Raw genomic sequence first — 19,280 nt, forward strand, 5'->3', positions numbered from 1 at the left:
GAGGACATCTGAACCCAGAGTCTATTCCTGTCTCAGGCCCCTGCCTTTAAATAGGTTAAAAATAAATCCTATACCTCCATCTTCTATTCCCCACGTATTACACCACTTACCTCAGAAGTCCAACTGAAATGTATAATTGTCTTACTCTCAGATATTTATTTCTTTCTGAGAATGTCTTTGTCTCAATTCCAAAAACCAAATATGAATGTTATCAAATTTTAAAATATATTTCAAAGAAATGCTTAAAATAACACCAAGGAAATCCTTTTTATATAATTACTGCTCATACTACCATTGGAAACTTCTCCAATGTTATATTCCTTGCTGTTACTGCTAATAACAGTTAGCATACCATGTTTCATTAATTCCATCCTGGACTAAGGCACATACAAGAACATAGTTAATTTCGTTTTAATTGAGACGAGTTTAGTTGCCTAAACCTTCCATATTCATGAAATAAATGGAATTTCTGTGTCATGAGCACAGGAAATGAGTTCTTCTTTAAAGAAATTGTCTATGCATCTGCAGAGAAGGAAGTGATTTACACTCCAATGTGCATACACACACAGATAAATGACCTATGAGAACAAGCCAAGATCAAAAGTGAATCTAAACTATTAGAAAAGTGGAAAACACTGCAAAGAAACATAACAAAAAAATCTAGGTGGCATACAACCAGTTCTGCTAACTTCATGTTTGACGTCTCCATCCCCTCGGGTGTGGGTTATAGTTGCAGTTGGTTGTGGAGAGACAATAATCAGACCTGGTCTCCATGGACATTATTTCAGAATCGTTTCTGGAAGGCTGCCTGTAATATGCATGTAGTGCCTGTGAACCATACTGGGAGCTGGGCATATTATAATTGGGTAGGGATGCAACATTATATTCTTGCTTTGCAAATGAGCCCACACTGCTCTTCTGGGTTTGAGGGACATAGGACAGTCTTGCATTCCATTCCTCAGACTGCCCTGGAAGCACCTTTCTACGAGCTGCTGAGACCACATTTGCCACAATGGATTCCTGAATGTTTCTGGGTCTGAAGGCCTCATCCACTAAGCCAAGGGGAGACTTGGCAGCTGCTTCCCAAGGAGTCAGTCTCTTCTTTGCTTCCTTGAGCCCGTCAGTTGGTTTGCTAGCGTAGCTGTACGCAGGCTGGTATAACCAAGGAGATGTTGCAGAGATGGCAGGTGGGACTGGTCTTCCAGGAAGAGAAAGAGAGCGTCCAGTCTGCTAGAAATAATGAAAATGTTAACATATCTCATTCATTTTGGTTTATGCTGACTGGCTGCTAGTCCAAAGCATTCTCCACACCATTACTAAGCACTATAAAAATCAACAAATCCCCACAATGCTTATAATTAAAGCCAAAATAGGCTGCCTCTGCCCAGCGTATGATTAGTGCTGGTCTGGGACTTGACCTTCCTTTAGGACCTCCTTGCTCTGCTTTTCTGAACCCATAGCTCCAATTGCTACCATCTTTCTTAGGCATCACCACCATTGCAAGCACCCCGTTATCACTGGGGCCACCCTTACTTCTGTCTACCCTCTTCATATTCGTATCTACATCCACAGCCCACCCTCATTCTAGTCCTGTTTTTCTAATACCAAATAAGCATAAATATATAAATAACTCTGGAAACAGACCATGTTCTACTGGGCTTTGTACTTTTTCCAAGTGACTTTTAATATTTTGTCTTACTTTTATCTTATTTAATATTTTCCGTTTGATGGAGAAGATGACAGTTTTCCAGCCAAGTTCTGTTTATATATTGGTGAAGACCACGTGGATCTTTATTTCCTGAGTGTAGTATATTGCCTGTGTCTCTGAAGGAAACAGTTCAGCCACTTGTTTCATTTGTGCTTTGGTCCCTTTTATGCATATGGAGAAGGCAATGGCACCCCACTCCAGTACCCTTGCCTGGAAAATCCCATGGACAGAGGAGCCTGTTGGGCTTCCGTGTATGGGGTCGCACAGAGTCAGACACGACTGAAGCGACTTAGTAGCAGCAGCATGCATATTACATTCCTTATTTCTTTGAGAGTATGTGTCCCTGAAACATTCCCTTGTGTATGCTAAATGTTCAGTTTGTCTAATATCATGAAATACAACTCTGTGAAAGCTTTTACTCATTCTCTATTTCCAAGGACCTTGAAGTCTGGTTATACACATTACTTCCTTATACATTCCCATTTGCTTGAGACTCTTAGGAAAACTCCTGGCAAAAAGTGGCAAAGACACACTTGAGAGAAATGAATCAACTTGGGAGTATCATAACATTGTGTTTCTTGAACAAAAAGCATTTCCATGCTTTAAAATGTGTTCAAATTTCATAAATGGCTTCAATATATTTTCTTTCTATATCAAGTTCTTAAATTTAAAATGAATAGCAACACCTAGACTTGGACAAAATATCTCAGATTAAAATGTTTGGAGTTTTTGTTGCTGTTGTTCTATTAGGCACACAAAGGTAGGTGGTTCATTGTTGTTTTGCATATAAAGAATAGGAAGGTCAATATAATGGATCTTGATTCTGTCTTTTTAATCACTGAAGCTTTAGTAATAATGGAGAATTCCCTGGCAGTCTAGTGGTTAGGACTTGGTGCTTTCACTGTGAGGGCCCGGGTTTTATCCCTGGTCGGGGAACTAAGATCTCACAAGCCACAAGGCATACCCCCACCCCACCGCCTCCCCCCAAAAAAAACTCCTAGCAAAAACTTGTTTTCATTAATCTCCTTCTCTTAATCTAGATCTAATAAGTTACTATTTAAGGATTTGGTTTCTATTCCACATTATTAATGCATTTGTTTCATTCATTTAACAAAAATTTTATTGAATTCCTATTATTTCTAGGCATTTTCCTGTGAGCTCAAGATACAAAGATGCTTCAGATAAAGTCCATGTCCTCAGGAAGCACACAATCCAGTACTGTTTTTAGCTCTGCAGTTGTGAATTAGTCAGTCAGAGATCAGTTTAGAGAAGAGACTCATTACCTGTTTTGACAGGACCAATAGTTTTGTACATTAAGAAGTATTAACATTCAGTATGATAAGGGCTTCCCAGGTAGCATTAGTAGTAAGCAACACACCTGCCAAAGCAGGAAACGTTAAGAGTCACAGGTTCAATCCCTGGGTTGGGAAGATTCCCTGAAGAAGGCCATGACAACCCACTCCAGTATTCTTGCCTGGAGAATCCCATGGACAAAGGAGCCTGGTGAACTACAGTCCATCAGGTCACAAGAGTCGACACGACTGAGCAACTAACACACACATACCCAACCTTCCATACGATTAAGAGAAATTAGCTCTCATCTCCCATAAACGCGTCTATGCCTCCCTTTGTCCTTATCTCTGGAAGAAAGAGAACATTGATCTAGAGAGTCGCTGGGGCATTTTTCACATTCCAGATGATACCTATTTTCCATCAGATATAGCAGCTTCTTTAATCAGATCTTTAAAATAATAGAGACTTAAAGGATGGCAATAAAAGGATCCAAGTCTTCACAGAAATATAGGAGAAGTTCCTGAACATACATAAGGGTTACTACCATCACTGGCTAATAACTAGAAAAATAAATAATTATCAATATATTTGGAAGTATGAGGTACAATGTGAATGCATGCAGCTCAGTGACAGGGCATGCGAAACACTCGATGAAAGAGAGAAAGTTATTTTCTGGTCTTCTTCTTCCCACTTAGTCACAAAATCTTCAGAAGAATGGAATCTTACAGAAATGCAAAAGTTTAAAACACTATTGAATGATATTCTAATAACAAAGACATCAGGGATTGTTCTTCAGCTAAGGCAAAAACATCAATCAGTTGAATGTGGAGGAAAAGAGCAAAACTTTGAAGTATAATATTGAAAGAGTAACTCAGAGTTTTCTGAAGAGAAACTTAAAATAACACTGAGTTTACAAAAAAAAAAAAATATTGTAGAATAGACATATGCTAAGTATAGCAGCAGTGCTGTGAAGGAAGAGTGCAGTGACCTCAATGAACAAAATGACTGTTGCTCGTCTACACACCCCTCAGTCTGCCAAATGTGACTTCATGCTCCTTTAAGCGCTAACAATAGAATAAAATTACAAATTGTCTTAGGTTAGAAGTGCACCTGTGGTATAAACAAATAGTTCTTTAGGCACATTGTTGTTTCTGTTTATGCCAAAAATATTTCAGCCCTCTCGTTTCTGCCTGCACCCAAACCCCTCATTCTAACCTATTTCCCGAAAGCCATTTTCACATCTTGTTCTTTGGTGCTGTCTCCTCTGTCAGTCTCTGTCCTGAGGCTCATACTGTTCTCTGCTTGGCTGGGTGAATGAAGCCATGTGAGCCGTCCTGAGCCAGAAATGACCAAAGGCACCTGAAAATAACAGAAGCGTTTCTTCCGTTCCGGAGTTTGGATGTCTGATGGTAGAATCCCAGCATATCATGGGTTAGATTCTGGACTGGAATTTCTACCTTGGATTGTATTATTATCAAAAGAATTTAAAGTTTTGATATGAGAGTGCTTAATATATTAAATTGGTTATTTTTTGTGAATAATATTTGATGTGTCATCAAAATGCTTCTTTCCTTTTGTCTCCTACTACCCTTTAATTTTTTTACCATAAAATTATTTTATTATTAATCTAAACTGGATTAGATTAAGAAATCTATTTTTTAATAAAAGAAATTTTTTTCACCGCTGCTGGATCAAAACTTAGGTCCTGTGACATTCGACTTCCTTTTAGGATTAGACCATCATCTTAAGTTACTCAAACCATTATATTTCAACTTATAATATTACAGCCACTGGAATAAGAAATTTCAGTCTCCTCTTAGAGGTAAATCTCTTCTCCTTCCCTAACTAAGGCTCATTTTAGAAGGATCACCTTCCTTCAGGGAAGGCAATGTGTTTAGCTTCTTCATGCTTTCCTCCTCTTCCTCTCCCAGCTTGCTAACCCTGACTTTTACCCTGAGGTGAAAGTGCAAGGAGAGAGACCAAAAAAGAGTAGAAATTTTTTTTTTTACTTTTTATAGTAACATCATATTCTGGCTTTTCACTCTCAGAGCCAGAGAGGCGCAGAGAAGAAAACTTCTAAGGGATATTTGAAGATCCCTATCACTGGGGACATCTTGTCTGTAGTCCTCGATTAATGTCAGTTCATCTCAATTCTAGAGTTAACTTGTAACTCAGTCTACAACCCCTGGAAAGCTGTCTGCCTACACCTTGTAGCTACTAGGGTCTGTTTGCACCCTTGGACAGGCCCCGGGATGACCCCATCCAGCTCTGCCTTACTTCTGCCCTGCTCTGGTCCATGGGAAACAATCACATCATTTGCCCTTGGGAGTTCAGCAGCAAATTTCCCAATTCTTTGCCAAAACAGTTTTTCAGACCATCTCTCACTCTATAGATATCCTGGGAGGGAGTCAGACCCCAGCCCACTCTGACCTCCCATCCATCCTCATGCTGACATCTCATACCAAGTCTTTTAAGAAGTCACTTTAAATCTGTTTTCTCACAAGGCTGGAGGTGAGAGGGCAAGGTCCCCCAACTCCATCTACTCTAAACATACACCTTGATCTACAGAGTTCCAGAATTCCTTCTCACAAAATCCTTTCTTCCTTCCAGACTCTGACCCCCTTTAATAACCTGCAGCTGACTAAGGGGTTCAAGAATTGTGGCAGTGGTTTGCTAATCTTTGAGCACACCAGGGACACTCATGTCTACTGTTTTCTCCGTAAAGTCTGTGTTTATCTGGAATCTCACTTCAGTGTGCAGCATCTCTTGTATTTGAGGACCTGGGGAGAAACTTCCACTTTTAATATCCTATTATATAATATTATCATTTCTTTAGAGAGTATAGTTCTTATTTTCTTTTTAAAATGAAATATAGGCTAAAAATAAAATGACATGTGTGTTTGTTTGTTTTCCTAGTAACATCAAATAGTCTTGAGATAAAACCTTTTACCTCACTCAGGCCTTGCTCTAGAGAAGGCAGCTCACTAATTTCTAGGCCATCTCAGTCTTTAAGCTCTAAGTGTTGAGAATGTCATCCCTACACTGAAGCAAACTTTGCCTCCCCTAACTTTACCCCACTGATCCCAATAACATAGAATGCATCTACTTACACTCCTATCCAGTCATCCCTTCATATATTCCCAGTTACTTCCCTTCTCTTGGAACCCTTCCCTGTCCTTATGCTATTCTTCACTTTTCCAACTGAGAGGAAATAACATCGGTGGTATTCATTCTCTCAAGTTTTCTACATTCTTCTTTTCCTAGTTTGTTAGATAAAGCTAATGCGAGGATAATATCTTGATCTCCTTAAGTAGATGTACTTAAATAAACAATCGCCAGAAGCAAACCAATGAAGATATCATTTAAACTGACCAAATTGGTGTGTCCTCTGGCAGGTCACATAGTTAATATTGGACTTGTTAACAGTAATCTGTGTGTACTTAGAGTAGTGTGTCATTTAAGTGTTGAATCATGAGAGTATATGTCATTCTTTAGCAGGTCCAATATAATGTGAAGTGAAGGCTGCGAGCGTTTGCACTGAACTCATGAATCACCTAATGTTACATATTCCCATCAAAAGAATAAACTGGAAGGAAGTGTTTTCCTACCTCTGCCTTTAATAATAGCTGCCACTAGTAGATCACTTACTGTGTGCCCAGTGGTGATGCTTAATTGCTTTATGTGGAATATTTCATACAATCCTTTATATAACCCCATGAAGTAGGCACTTTTAAAATCTGTTTTCCAGATGAGGACAGCGACACTTAGAGAGGGTAAGTAAGTTCCCTGAGGATAGAAAGCTAATAAGTTCTGGTGTAGGGGGAGTTGAACCCAGGCAGTCTCATATGAGGTTTCTTAATCAAATACATCTGGCACTGTATTTGCAATGAAATTGTTTAGAAAAAAATTTAAAAAAAAAGATTTGAGGGACTTCCCTGGTGGTCCAGTGGTTAAGACATTGCCTTCCAGTGCACAGGGTTCGCGTTTACTCCCTTGTCAGGAAGATAAGATCCCACATGCCTCTCAGCCAAAAACCAAAAACATAAAACAGAAACAATATTGTAACAAATTCAATAAAGGCTTTAAAATAAAACAAATAAAACATTGCTTAAAAAAAGGGAGGAGGACTTCCCTGGTGGCGCAGTAGATAAGAATCCACAGTTACAAGAATCCATAGTCACTGAGCCCGCGTGCCGCTATTACTGAAGACTGCATGCTTTAGGGCCCACTAGGCTGGAGAATCCCAGGGATGGGGGAGCCTGGTGGGCTGCTGTCTATGGGGTCACGCAGAGTTGGACATGACTGAAATGACTTAGCAGCAGCAGCAGCCACAACTAATGAGCTCCTGTGCAGCAGCTCCTGAAGCCTGCATGCCCTGGAGCCAGCAAGTTGCACCCGTGAGCCCGCATGCTACAAGCACAGAAGCCTGTGCACCTAGAGCCTATGGTCTGCAGAGAGAGAAGCCCATGCACCACAGCTGCAGAGTGGCCCCGCTCAGTGAGCTCAAGAAAGCCTGCGTGCAGCAAGGAAGACCCAGCGCAGCCAAAAACAAGCAAGAAACAAAACAAACAACAAGTGCAGGTAAATAAGTAAGAAATCATAAACAAGCAGTGTATACAAAAAAAAATTTGAATCCAAGGAAACTAAATGGAATGAGACTTTAGAAATTTTGGAAAGGGACATTGAAATCTTAAATTTGGATTAATTGATATTGGCATCTTGCCATTTGTCACAAGCACCAGTAGGCGCCAGTGCATGGGGATATATCACATTGAGAGGCATTCCCTCTCTCTGAAGGGGAGACACAGGGCTCTCTGCTTCCAGGTCAGCTGAAAAGCTCAGAGGAGCTGGGGGCCTTTCTCCACTTAACATGGACCATCTTTTATGTCAAATAGATGCAGACTTATACACACAGCTTGTTAATGAAGTAGCTTAGTGAGCTTCCTTGTTACACAGTCTGGTAACCTATTTAACTTGACATTTTAGAAAAGGAAAGGTCATCTGAGGTTTACCTAGGACAAAGAAGTGAACTCTAAAGCAATGCAAATTGCCCTAGAAGCCAAAGAAGTTTAATGTGATATACTGATATATGCTTGGAAATTCAAACTATTTCTTACCATAAACCTTACAAGCTAAAAGAATTGTCTTGACTGAAATCCTGCTCAAACATGCACAGTAGAGCGTCTCCAGATGACAAATATTATTTCAACTCCTTCAACTTCTTTCTCTCTAAACATATATGAACAGTAAACACACATGATATCCCTTATCATAAACTGATTCCAATAATAGCCAACAGGAATAAATGGCATTTCTTTTGTCTTTTAAATTACTGGTTAAAATTTCTACAAACCAGGGGTCCATACGGGGCACATGGATACAAGAAGGCACCAGGCATTAGCCAGTGTTCCATTTGCTCAGGTCAAAATATCACTATTTGAAGTGATTGTTGACCCCACACTTGAACTGTCAGCTTTAAAATACATACAGCATCTGAACATTCCCTACCACTTCCATTGGTACCATCCCAAGTTAGCCTATCATACTCTTTTGCCTGGATTATTGCTATAGTCTCTTAGTTAGTTTCCCTGGTTCACCCCTGCTCCTTTAGTCTATTCTCAGTCTGGCAGTCGACGTTATCTTGTCAGAAACGTAAGTCAAATTATGCCACTTAGTCCTCTGTTTAAAACCCTGTCATGGCTTCTCGTTTCAAAACAGGGAACTCCAGGTTCTTTCACTGACCCACAAGGCCCTACAGAATCTGCTGATTTCACACCTCTTATACCTCTGATTTCATCTCCTCCTGCTCTGTCTCTCCCACTTTACTCCAGCTACACTGGCCTCTATGTTATTTGAATAGATCAGGTCCACTCATGTCTCCAGACCTTTATACTTGCTGATCCTCTGCCTGGAACACAGAATTCCAGGTATTAGGGAATGACCCTACTTTATTTTCTTTAGACCTTGCTCAGATATCATATGATCACTATTGGCTGTTCCCAGACTCTCTCTCTCTCTTTGCACCCTCAAGATTCCCTCTCCTCCTTCCCACCTTTATTTCTACCCTTAGGCTGATGCCTATCTAACATAAAAAATGTTTATTTAATTATTCTATTTATCTGCTTCTCCACTCTAGAATTTACCTCCATCCAAAGTAGGGGTTATTGTTTTACTCCTTTAAACATCCCTTGATCTAGAACAGTGCCTAGCAAGCAGCTGTTTCATAAGCATTTGTGAAATAAATGAACAATTTCTAGATCAGACTGCCATAATCAGGAAATTTGGTTATCTTTACCAAAGTTTTTGGTCATGTCCTAAGATGTAGCCTTTCTCACCTGTCAGTTACATATGGTGAGGGCATCACGCCGCAATACATGCACACCAAGATGTCTGGCAAAACAGATAGGATTAATCAACATTTACAGACAAATCAAATTTTCTAGACAGGTAAAAGATTTTAACATGCTTCAAATAAATGATTTTCTTTTAGGTCAGTGGAGGTGTAAGGGTTTTAAATTGCTTTGATTCTCTAAATGAGAAAAGTCATGGAAAATTATACATGAATCCTAAAGAAAGCCCAAATTAAGACCAAAGAAGAAAAAGATCATGGAAACTGGGATGAGTAACAGTTGGAGAAGAAAAAGTTAATTTATCACTGAGATTGCAAATAGCTATAGGAAATGGCAATTTCAGCTAGCTGATCTCTTAGGGGCCCCTCCAGCTCTATAGAGTCTTCACTTATAATTTCCTTGAAACTGGAAGCAGGTCAACATCAGAAGGAAGTTCTCCATAGGGATATAGAATTCCTTTATCTAGAGATCTTTAAATATAGGACAAATGCTCCCTTGAGATAATTTAGATACAGTTAGGTAGTCAGGAGAATTTTAAGGTCAGAGAATTTTAAGGTCAGGAGAATTTTAAGGTTAATTTTAAGGTTATTTTTGTTCTAGTCTCTTAATAACAGTGTCTATTTCCTGAGACCTGTCTTCTCAAGTGAATCTTAAATCTTTCTTTCCTGGAGTTTTGAGGAATTCTGTGGTAGCTCTCTCTTATCAAAAAAAAAGAAAAATAGAAGTGTGTCCATTTCTTTAGATAGAAATCAACAGTATTAGTCTGCTTACTAAGAATGTACAGATAACCAGTACAGGTGGCTTAGCGGTAAAGAAACTGCCTGACAAGCAGGAGACTTGGGTTCGATCCCTGGGTTGGGAAGATTCCCTGAAGAAGGAAATGGTAACCTGCTCCAATATTCTTGCCTGGGAAATCCCACAGACAGAGGAGCCTGGTGGGCTACAGTCCATGGGGTCGCAAAAGAGTCAGACACAACTTAGCAACTAAACAACATTTATCTTAATTCATCTTAAACTATCAGATTAAATTTTGGGTTCTAAAACAATAGACTTAAAAAAAAAAATTGTTTCATTTTAGATTTGAAGACAATCTTTTTGTGAGAAAGAGTAAGAGTTCTAACTGACAATAGGAGCCAGTACGTTGTATTGGAAAGAACGTGAATTTGGACATCACACTGACCTAGGAGTCCTACCTTTGCCTCTTTTTACCCATATGATTCAGCCTCTCCCAGCCTTACTTTCATTGGTTGTAAAATGGTAAGAATGCTGGCTACTTGCTTCAAGATTATGGGTAGAGTAGAGATTGTGTTTATAAATCAAATGCCACATAGCACAACAGATTATTCCTGTTATTGTGAGAAGAGTCCGCGAGGCCTTAAAAGGTGTCAGAGACCTGGTAGAACCTTTTGTTCAAGAGGCAACTGCATAGGCAGGCTGCTGACCCAGGATAAAAATAGGAGGAAGCTGCCTTTGAAGTGGCATTAGCACCGCACGCCTCAGATACTGTTGTGCCAGCCACTGCCTCCCTCATGCCAGGACACAGGCAGCAGGGTTAGCCAGAAACATCACCACTGACCTCATCTCTCTGCAAGCTCTGGGTGGGCCAAAGTATAGACTTCTTAGTCTTTTTTGACAATATTGTAAAGCAGTTATCCTTCAATTAAAAATAAACAATTTTTTAAAAGTTATATAGATTTCCACTATAGAAAAGAATGAATGATAGAAAAAGTTCAGCTCTCATCAGTTTCTAGAGAGAATTTCACAATAAATAAAGGTGTCGATCCTGTATAAAATAAACGAATTCTTGACCTTGTGGGAGGGTTTTGTAGAGAAAAATTATCAGTGCCTGGTATATAGAAAGCACTTCATAAAAGATAGTCATCTTTATTAGTATAAAATTAATATTTATCCTATATCTCATTTGAATTATGATAAATTACCAAACCCACTTAAAATGTGTTTAACTGTGTGAATATACCTTTAGCTGTTCATAATATTCTAAACACCTTTCTTTCCTGAAACAAATCCAGGTAACCATCTCCTCCCTCACTCATTCACAAAAAGAAAAGTTACCATGAATATACATTTATCCTTAGAAGGAAAGTAGGAATAAGAGATCGTTTCTATAGCTTATGTGCCTGCTATTTGAAGTAGAACTAATACCACTCAAGCAAACTTGTTTCCCAACTAGAGTGACTTTTGCTTTCTCAGAGGAAAATTTTATCAGCTAAGATATTAAGAATTCTTAAGATATATGTGGATGCTAGAGAAAAGCTTGCTTGGGCCCTTTGCATGATAACATTCTCCAGATTTCCCACTGGCAGATTTTTAAGCAATCCATCTGTAACAACTCCTGATTACATTTATAAAACTGGAAAATCAAGCTGCTTAATGTCAGTGACAGACACATCAACAACTACACAACACGTGACATTATTTCATAAGGATGTGGAGGATACAGCGTGAGGAAAATGACTTACTTGATCTTCGTAACTGTTTTTCTATTAAATTTCCAAGCTTATTAAGTGGATGCTTTGGTTCTTATTCTGGGCCGTGGGGAAAATGTTTAACACAATGTTTGTTGGGAAGTTTAAGATTTAGTGCCAAATCATATGTATGTTTCCTTTGTCAAAAACATGGCCTAGAGTGATGTTTAAAATTGGGAATAAAAAAAATAAGCCTTCATCTGGGAAATCACCTCCTTGTTTTCTTAAGTACAGAGGAGATAAAAATTTTGTTTAGTTGCCTAACCATATCTCTCTGGTACAAGTGATGAATTTTACTTAATGATATCTTTCTTGTTTGAGGGACTTTACACAGTAATTTCATGTATGTCATTTCATTTTAAAGACACAGGAATGGCATAAAGTGAGATTTTCAAATGAATAGATAGAAGACCGCTAAGGCGGATAATAGATTAAAGCAGAGTGTACCCTGATGGTGTGCTTTTCAAATGCAAACAGGAAATATGGAAACATGTTCTAACAGAAGGGTCCAGGTACCTTCCTTCAAAATAGGAAGTATTTACTTTACTTGAAAATACTAATCCTGGGTATAAATGTAATCCCATGAATGGTTCAAGGGGATGACTCATAAAGTGTTAGTTAGGATGGTTGTCAAACGTTCGAAATTAGAGAGCACATATTTAACTTTGTCTTTGGCATTAGCTGTTATTACAGCTTTTCCTATTGGCATAGCTTTCTTAAAGCACTTACAAAACAGCAATATATAATTATCTAGACATAACATTGCATATGAATACTATAGCAAATTTCTATATGTAGACCACTCATTTATTCAAAAGATCTCATTCCTTGTTATTTCCCTGACCACTCCTCATTTCCCAAACTCACCTTCAATTTGATATGATGTTAATAAATTATTGACTATCCAACTGCTAAACAATTGTTTCACTTTCAGTACTGACTCATGCAAACATACAGATGAATGAACAAAAGCCTTATGATCAGCTACAAACACTTGATCAGCCCTCTAAGCCACTTTGGTTGTGTAGTCTTAGTCTAAAATAAAAGGTAAATCCTTCTGGAGGTAGTAACATGTCTAGGCCCTTGTAAATACACATTGGAGATTGAGAGAAGAAGAAAAGAGATCCTTCAGTAAGATATATGTTTAAAGTTCTTATGCAACTACCCATTTAAAAAAAAAAAAAATCCTGGGGAAGAGAAGGGGGAAAAAATGTTCAAGAGCTTATCTATTTGCAAAAAGATTTCTTACACCAGCCAACAAGTACCTCTCAAGCCTGTTTTGATGGTTGTTTCCTAATTCTGTCCTTGTTCTTAATCTTGCTTCTTTCAATATTCATAAATCTAATGAAGATAAGTCCTTTTTAACATATAGTTTTAACATATAGTTAATAGATCAAGTGACCGCTGACCAGCTGAAATCACACATGTTAGTGACCTGGGCTGGAACTTTTGTGTGTTTTAGCTGAGAGGAAACTCATGTCCCAGTTCTTTCATGTTTTACAGAGCCTGAACGAAGTGTGGGTAGGGGCAGCAGCTCTTGCAATTTCTCATTGTGGGTCACATAGTCCCCGGTAAAATGCAGCTTTGATGTTACAACTGGTTGTCTAGATCAGTGCATTTTTTGCAAAAATGAAGTCTAATAAGACAAAATGAAGTCTGACAATGCAGTGTATCCCCACCATACACTGACAATTAAATGTCTATGCACCATTCACAAAATAAGATTTTGATTTTGACCACAGTTGACAGTGGTAGGTAGAATATTACAGAAGTTTGAGGGGGAAAAAGGGACAAAACAGAGATTGAAGAGTAAAGAAAAAAGATAAATATTGAATGGTTCTTTTAAAAGATTGCTTTTTGTATGAATGCACAATACATGTGAAATAATTTTATAAACTGGAACATGTGCATTCTAACAGCAAAGGATAGAGATCTGGTGATTGAGGTGAAATGATTAGCCAAGAGTAGTAGAAGTTCTGCTTTACAGCATTACAAACCCTTTTCTTACTTTACCTAAGGGAGCCTGACTTCTGCCCTAGGACTAGAGGTGTCTCTGAGTTTCAGAATGCTCCCTTCTCAGGAAGTGTGTGTGTGTACGTGTGTGTGTGTGTGTAGAATAGTCAGGAAGAATTATAATCATTTTACAGACACTGGAGCTAAAGCAAATCCTCAAGTCAGTGCTTCAGGGAAAGAAAAATTATTCTCTAACCTCCTACTCTCTCATTAGTAAAATGACATCTTTCATTTTAAGCTATTTTTCTTCAGCTACTGGAATTAAAGTGAGAAGGAACAAACAAATTCTGTCTAGTCAGGTTTTAAACTGACCTTGGTTTTTAAAACACTTAACTACATCAAAATATTCACATCATTTAAAAACCCAAATCTTCTTAAGGAGCTGCTGCTGCTGCTGCTTAAGTCGCTTCAGTTGTGCGCGACTCTGTGCGACCCCATAGATGGCAGCCCACCAGGCTCCCCTGTCCCTGGGATTCTCCAGGCAAGAACACTGGAGTGGGTTGCCATTTCCTTTTCCAATGCATGAAAGTGAAAAGGGAAAGTGAAGTCGTTCAGTCGTTTCTGACTCTTAGTGACTCCATGGACTGCAGCCTACCAGGCTCCACCGTCCCTGGGATTTTCTAGGCAAGAGTACTGGAGTGGGTTGCCATTGCCTTCTACGCTTAAGGAGCTATTTATATGTAAAATTATAAAATCTTAAAGATGGAAAGCATTTTAGGGATCCCGCAGTCAGGCTTTCACGAGGTACAGGAGTTCCTGTTACAACACACCTGATAGGCACTGCATTGGGGACATACAGGCTATGAACACGGATAAACTTGGATTCAGCCAAGGAGTCTGCTACCCTACTGGCTAGGTGACTTTGGACTATTTTCTTAAGCTGTCTGAGCTTTGATTTCCTTATCAGTTAAAAAAATGAGGACAATTTCCACCCAATAATGTTGTTGTGAAATTTAAACTAAATACATATACTAAGGCCTGTAACACATTTTATGGCTAATATATTAGTTCCTTTTCCATTCCTTCTCTGCAATTTTTTGAAGTTTTCTTAAATTAAACTGAAATTTACTGTCTTATGCTGCTAAGTCACTTCAGTCGTGTCCGACTCTGTACGACCCAATAGATGGCAGCCCACCAGGCTCCCCCGTCCCTGGGATTCTCCAGGCAAGAACACTGGAGTGGGTTGCCATTTCGACTTCCATTCATTAGCCCTGTTTTTCTTTTTCACCAGTGGAGACCTTTACTCTCTCATTCATACCAAAGTGGCTCAAATACCCAGCTCTCCAACCTCCTTTTAGTCTTTACCCCTCCCACTGGTAAATATATAAACATATATCTCATAATACAGAACTTCCAGACATATCACCATCTTTTTAGTTTTAGAAATAAACTGCACTGCATCAAAGGCCTGAAAACAATACTCTTGTTGGGATCAAAGCTGCTACTCAATGGGCCTACCCGTTCCTTTGTTCCATTCACCCTTCTAATGTCTAAACAGCCTCTTTACTGATTTTGTGTTTTGTCAATCCGCCACACCATTTGGCTGTCTTAAGTTTAAACAAAAATACTGGAATTTTTTCCTGTGATCCATAAAGTGCACAAACTTCTTTTTAGTTTTGAAGATTGTACCATCATGTTTGTTTTCTTTTTAAAAACTAATTAGCATTCAAAGTGCTTCAAAATTCTCCTTTAGTCTAGATCCCAAAATAAGACTGTTTTGATTATTGCCAGAGAGATTTCAGTTTGTTATTAGTAAGAACATTTTTGATTGGAGATAAGAGACTGTACTGCCCGACGGCCAAGGGAAGTCATACAATCCTTTTCCCCAGAGATAAGAAAAATCAGCCAAGGAACCTTGTACAGTCTCTTCTCTGGATGATAAAATTGTTATCAGTCTATTCCTAGAAATATTTATTCTGAGACTTGATGAGAAGCAGAGGGTCAGATAAAATCACATCTCAAGGTCCTGTTTATTCTTTTATTTAAAAAACAAATTTAAAAGACTGTTCAAAGCAAATTATTTGCTACAGACTGTAGAATGGCTGCCTGTGAAGCACTTTCTGATCGGAAAGGGAATTTGCTGCCACCTCGTGGGCCTTTATGATAAAGCCGTCAAGATCAGCAGCACTTCAGGGCCTGTACCCTTCAGACAACGTCAAGAGCGTTGGAAAGCAGGTGCTGTTTACAAGTCTGGCTGTCCCAGACTGAATGAACTGGAAACTATTTATGGGTTTTAAAGAATAAAGTTGACTTCAGTGTTTTGCGAGTTAGAAAACTGATATTAAACTGTGGTTCGCAATCTATTAGCATTAGAATCATCCAGGGTAAATGTTACAAAAACAAATTCCTGGGCCCCACTTTTCTTTCTTTGCTAAGTCACTTCAGTCGTGTCCGACTCTGTGCGACCCCATAGATGGCAGCCCACCAGGCTCTCCCGTCCCTGGGATTCTCCAGGCAAGAACACTGGAGTGGGTTGCCATTTCCTTCTCCAATTCATGAAAGTGAAAAGTGAAAGTGAAGTCGCTCAGTCGTGTCCGACTCTTAGCAACCCCATGGACTGCAGCCTACCAGGCTTCTCCATCCATGGGATTTTCCAGGCAAGAGGGGCTACTAAATCAGAATTTCCATGCTGCAAGGGGAATCTTAATTTTCCCCTTGGAACAAAAGTTGGAAACCGTGTGTTAGGATACTGTGAAGGCAATAGTTTGCAAACACTGGAACACTGTATATAAAGGAAATAGTAGTAATTGGTGAATTGAAGTGTAACAGTAAAATGAAAAGTTCTACAAGATATATTTTGATTTGCTCTCAATTTCAGTAATACCACCCAAAGTGAATTGTGACATTTTTCTGGATATTTCATAATGTTGTAGAATTTAAAATATATTTAGCCCATATTGAGTGTCTATGAAGAATTATAATTGGCACCATCTGATCGGAGAAAGCAATGGCATCCCGCTCCAGTACTCTTGCCTGGAAAATCCCATAGACTGAGGAGCCTGGTGGGCTGCAGTCCATGGGGTCACTAAGAGTTGGGCACGACTGAGCAACTTCACTTTCACTTTTTACTTTCATGCACTGGAGAAGGAAATGGCAACCCACTCCAGTGTTCTTGCCTGGAGAATCCCAGGGACGGGGGAGCCTTGTGGGCTGCTGTCTATGGGGTCGCACAGAGTTGGACACGACTGAAGCGACTTAGCAGCAGCAGATAAGCATTAACAAGTAGTCCAGTGGGCCAGACAATCAGTAAACTCTGAATGTGATTAAAAAACAAACTTCCAGCTAAGGGTTGATATACTTTAAATTAGCATTTTATTTATACAGTCCAGCCTACTCCATAGTAATTTTTTAGCTCTTGAGGATGGTTTTATGACTACTTCTTTGTCAGTCTGATACATGCTAGCACACACACACAAACCATGCAAGGAAGAGACCTTGTTATTTCTCACTTTTTAAGAAAAAGTGTAGCAAAATGGCACAAAGGGAAAACAAAAGTCAATTTAACTGTATTTGAAACAAAAGATATTTTAGATTCAGATAAAGTTTTCAGAATCTCATCTTGTGATCTTTCTGTCTTCTACATTAGTCCCAACTTCTGGCTCAGACTCAGAAGAATTCTAAAGTAACAGAAAACCCACAAAAATTCCCTGGGTTTTAAAGTCAGCTGGAATTTTAGGTTCCTCCCTATATCAGTCACTCAGCTTCTGAGAACTGTTTTTCGTCCCTTGCCCTGTGAGCTGCGAGTCTACTCTGTTTAGACAGAGGTTTCACTCTTTCCGGTTTTGGAAACTGATCATGCTTCTCAGGCAAGGGGATCAATTACTCTAAAGAGGCCATTTTGCCGACCCGTTGTCCTGGGACAGTGTTGGGGAGGAGAGATAAGAACAGCTGTTTGCTGCACCTTCAGAGGCAGGCAGATTCTGTCAGAGCCCCAGCTGCTGCAGGCCTGAACTGGGTGGCTTCAGAGATTGGGATGCCACTTTCTGTGCAGTAGACCTAACTGAGCTTCAGCTATCCTCCTAAATGGGCTTCCCCCATGGCTCAGCTGCTAAAGAATACACCTGCAATGCAGGAGACCTGGGTTTGATCCCTGGGTTGGGAAGATCCCCTGGAGAAGCGAGTGGTTACACACTCCAGTATCCTAGCCTGGAGAATTCCATGTATAGTCCATGGGGTCGCAAAGAGTTGGACATGACTGAACAACTTTCACTTTCACATCCTGCTAGAACCTTGCTCAGGGTACCAGCTATCCTATTTTGAGAATATATTTCATCTACAAGCATTTCCCCATAAGAATTCTCTCTATATTGCCACATACACCACACTTGTTTTCTTTAATATTGGCACTTTGAACTGAACACAGTCCCTTTATAGCAGAGTCTCAAAGCTGAAATTGTTTCTTTTTTAAAAATGTATGTATATATTATACCAGCCTGTTTGAATCCTGGTCTCATCCCTGTACTACAACATTTCTATACAATAGATGAAGACAAAGCAGAAAAAGTTGACCAATAGGCTGACTACAGAGGAATATAAAATATAAAGCTTAGATAAGAAGAAAACAGTAGAGAAGAAACAAAGATCTCCCAGTAAAATACTCCTGGGGATAGATTATTCTTCATGTCCATATCAGATTCATGCAGACATGGCTTTCTCTATTTTTGTTCTTTTAGATTCCTTAAACTGGGATTCATATGAACAAGGAAAACAAATGTTTAATTATCACGTGTGTTTTCCTCCTTGGAAGTTTTTGAAATGGTAGCTATTGTTAGTGAAGTGCCCTTTACAAGAATATTAATAGCTAACATATGTTGAATGCTTTCTCTGTGCCAGGCCCTGTTTTTTATACACATCAACATACTGGTTTGTCTCATCTTCACAACTTGTGAGATACACCTATTATTCTCTCCATATCACAGCAGAGGGTAGAGACACAGTCACACTAAATCATTATCATTAGCTTAATGTCTCCCAACTAGCAATTCCTGGAATTTAGCAGCAGGCATTTTGGCTTACCACATGCTTTCCCACTACAAAATGTCTCTGTATGCTTGGTGTTTATGTGTATGCCTCACCTAATCCTAGGTGAATTTCACTGAAGAAATGGTTATCTTTTGCTTCCCCTAAGTCAAGTTAGGCCTTTTGTATATTATTTTAATTTAAATATTTGCAGAACAATTTTTCTGCATTATTATTACTAAAATTTGAGGAATTTCTCATCACTATTTTTTCCCCCTTAATTTACCTGGTATAAATTAGCATAGCTGGGCTTCCTTGGTGGTTCAGATAATAATAAATCTGCCTGCAATGCAGAAGATGCGGGTTCAATCCCTGGGTCAGGAAGATCCCCTGGAGAAGAGAGTGGCTACCTGCTCTAATATTCTTGCCTGAAAAATCCCCTGGACAGAAGAGCCTGGTGGGCTACAGTCC

The 19,280-nt window shown here is 39.2% G+C and overlaps 1 protein-coding gene across 1 annotated transcript in view; it reads right to left on the reverse strand.

Moving 5' to 3' along the window:
- Window positions 1-690: 690 nt before the first annotated feature.
- SYNPO2 (synaptopodin 2) overlaps window positions 691-19,280 on the reverse strand; it is a 198,535-nt gene continuing 179,945 nt past the window's right edge. The window contains exon 5 of the mRNA XM_052641749.1: window positions 691-1,230. Within this exon, the coding sequence (XP_052497709.1) occupies window positions 691-1,230 (540 nt within the window). The remainder of the gene's footprint in view (window positions 1,231-19,280) is intronic.

The sequence above is a fragment of the Budorcas taxicolor genome, chromosome 6 (genome assembly GCF_023091745.1).
Source record: "Budorcas taxicolor isolate Tak-1 chromosome 6, Takin1.1, whole genome shotgun sequence".
In the NCBI taxonomy this organism is placed as follows: domain Eukaryota; kingdom Metazoa; phylum Chordata; class Mammalia; order Artiodactyla; family Bovidae; genus Budorcas; species Budorcas taxicolor.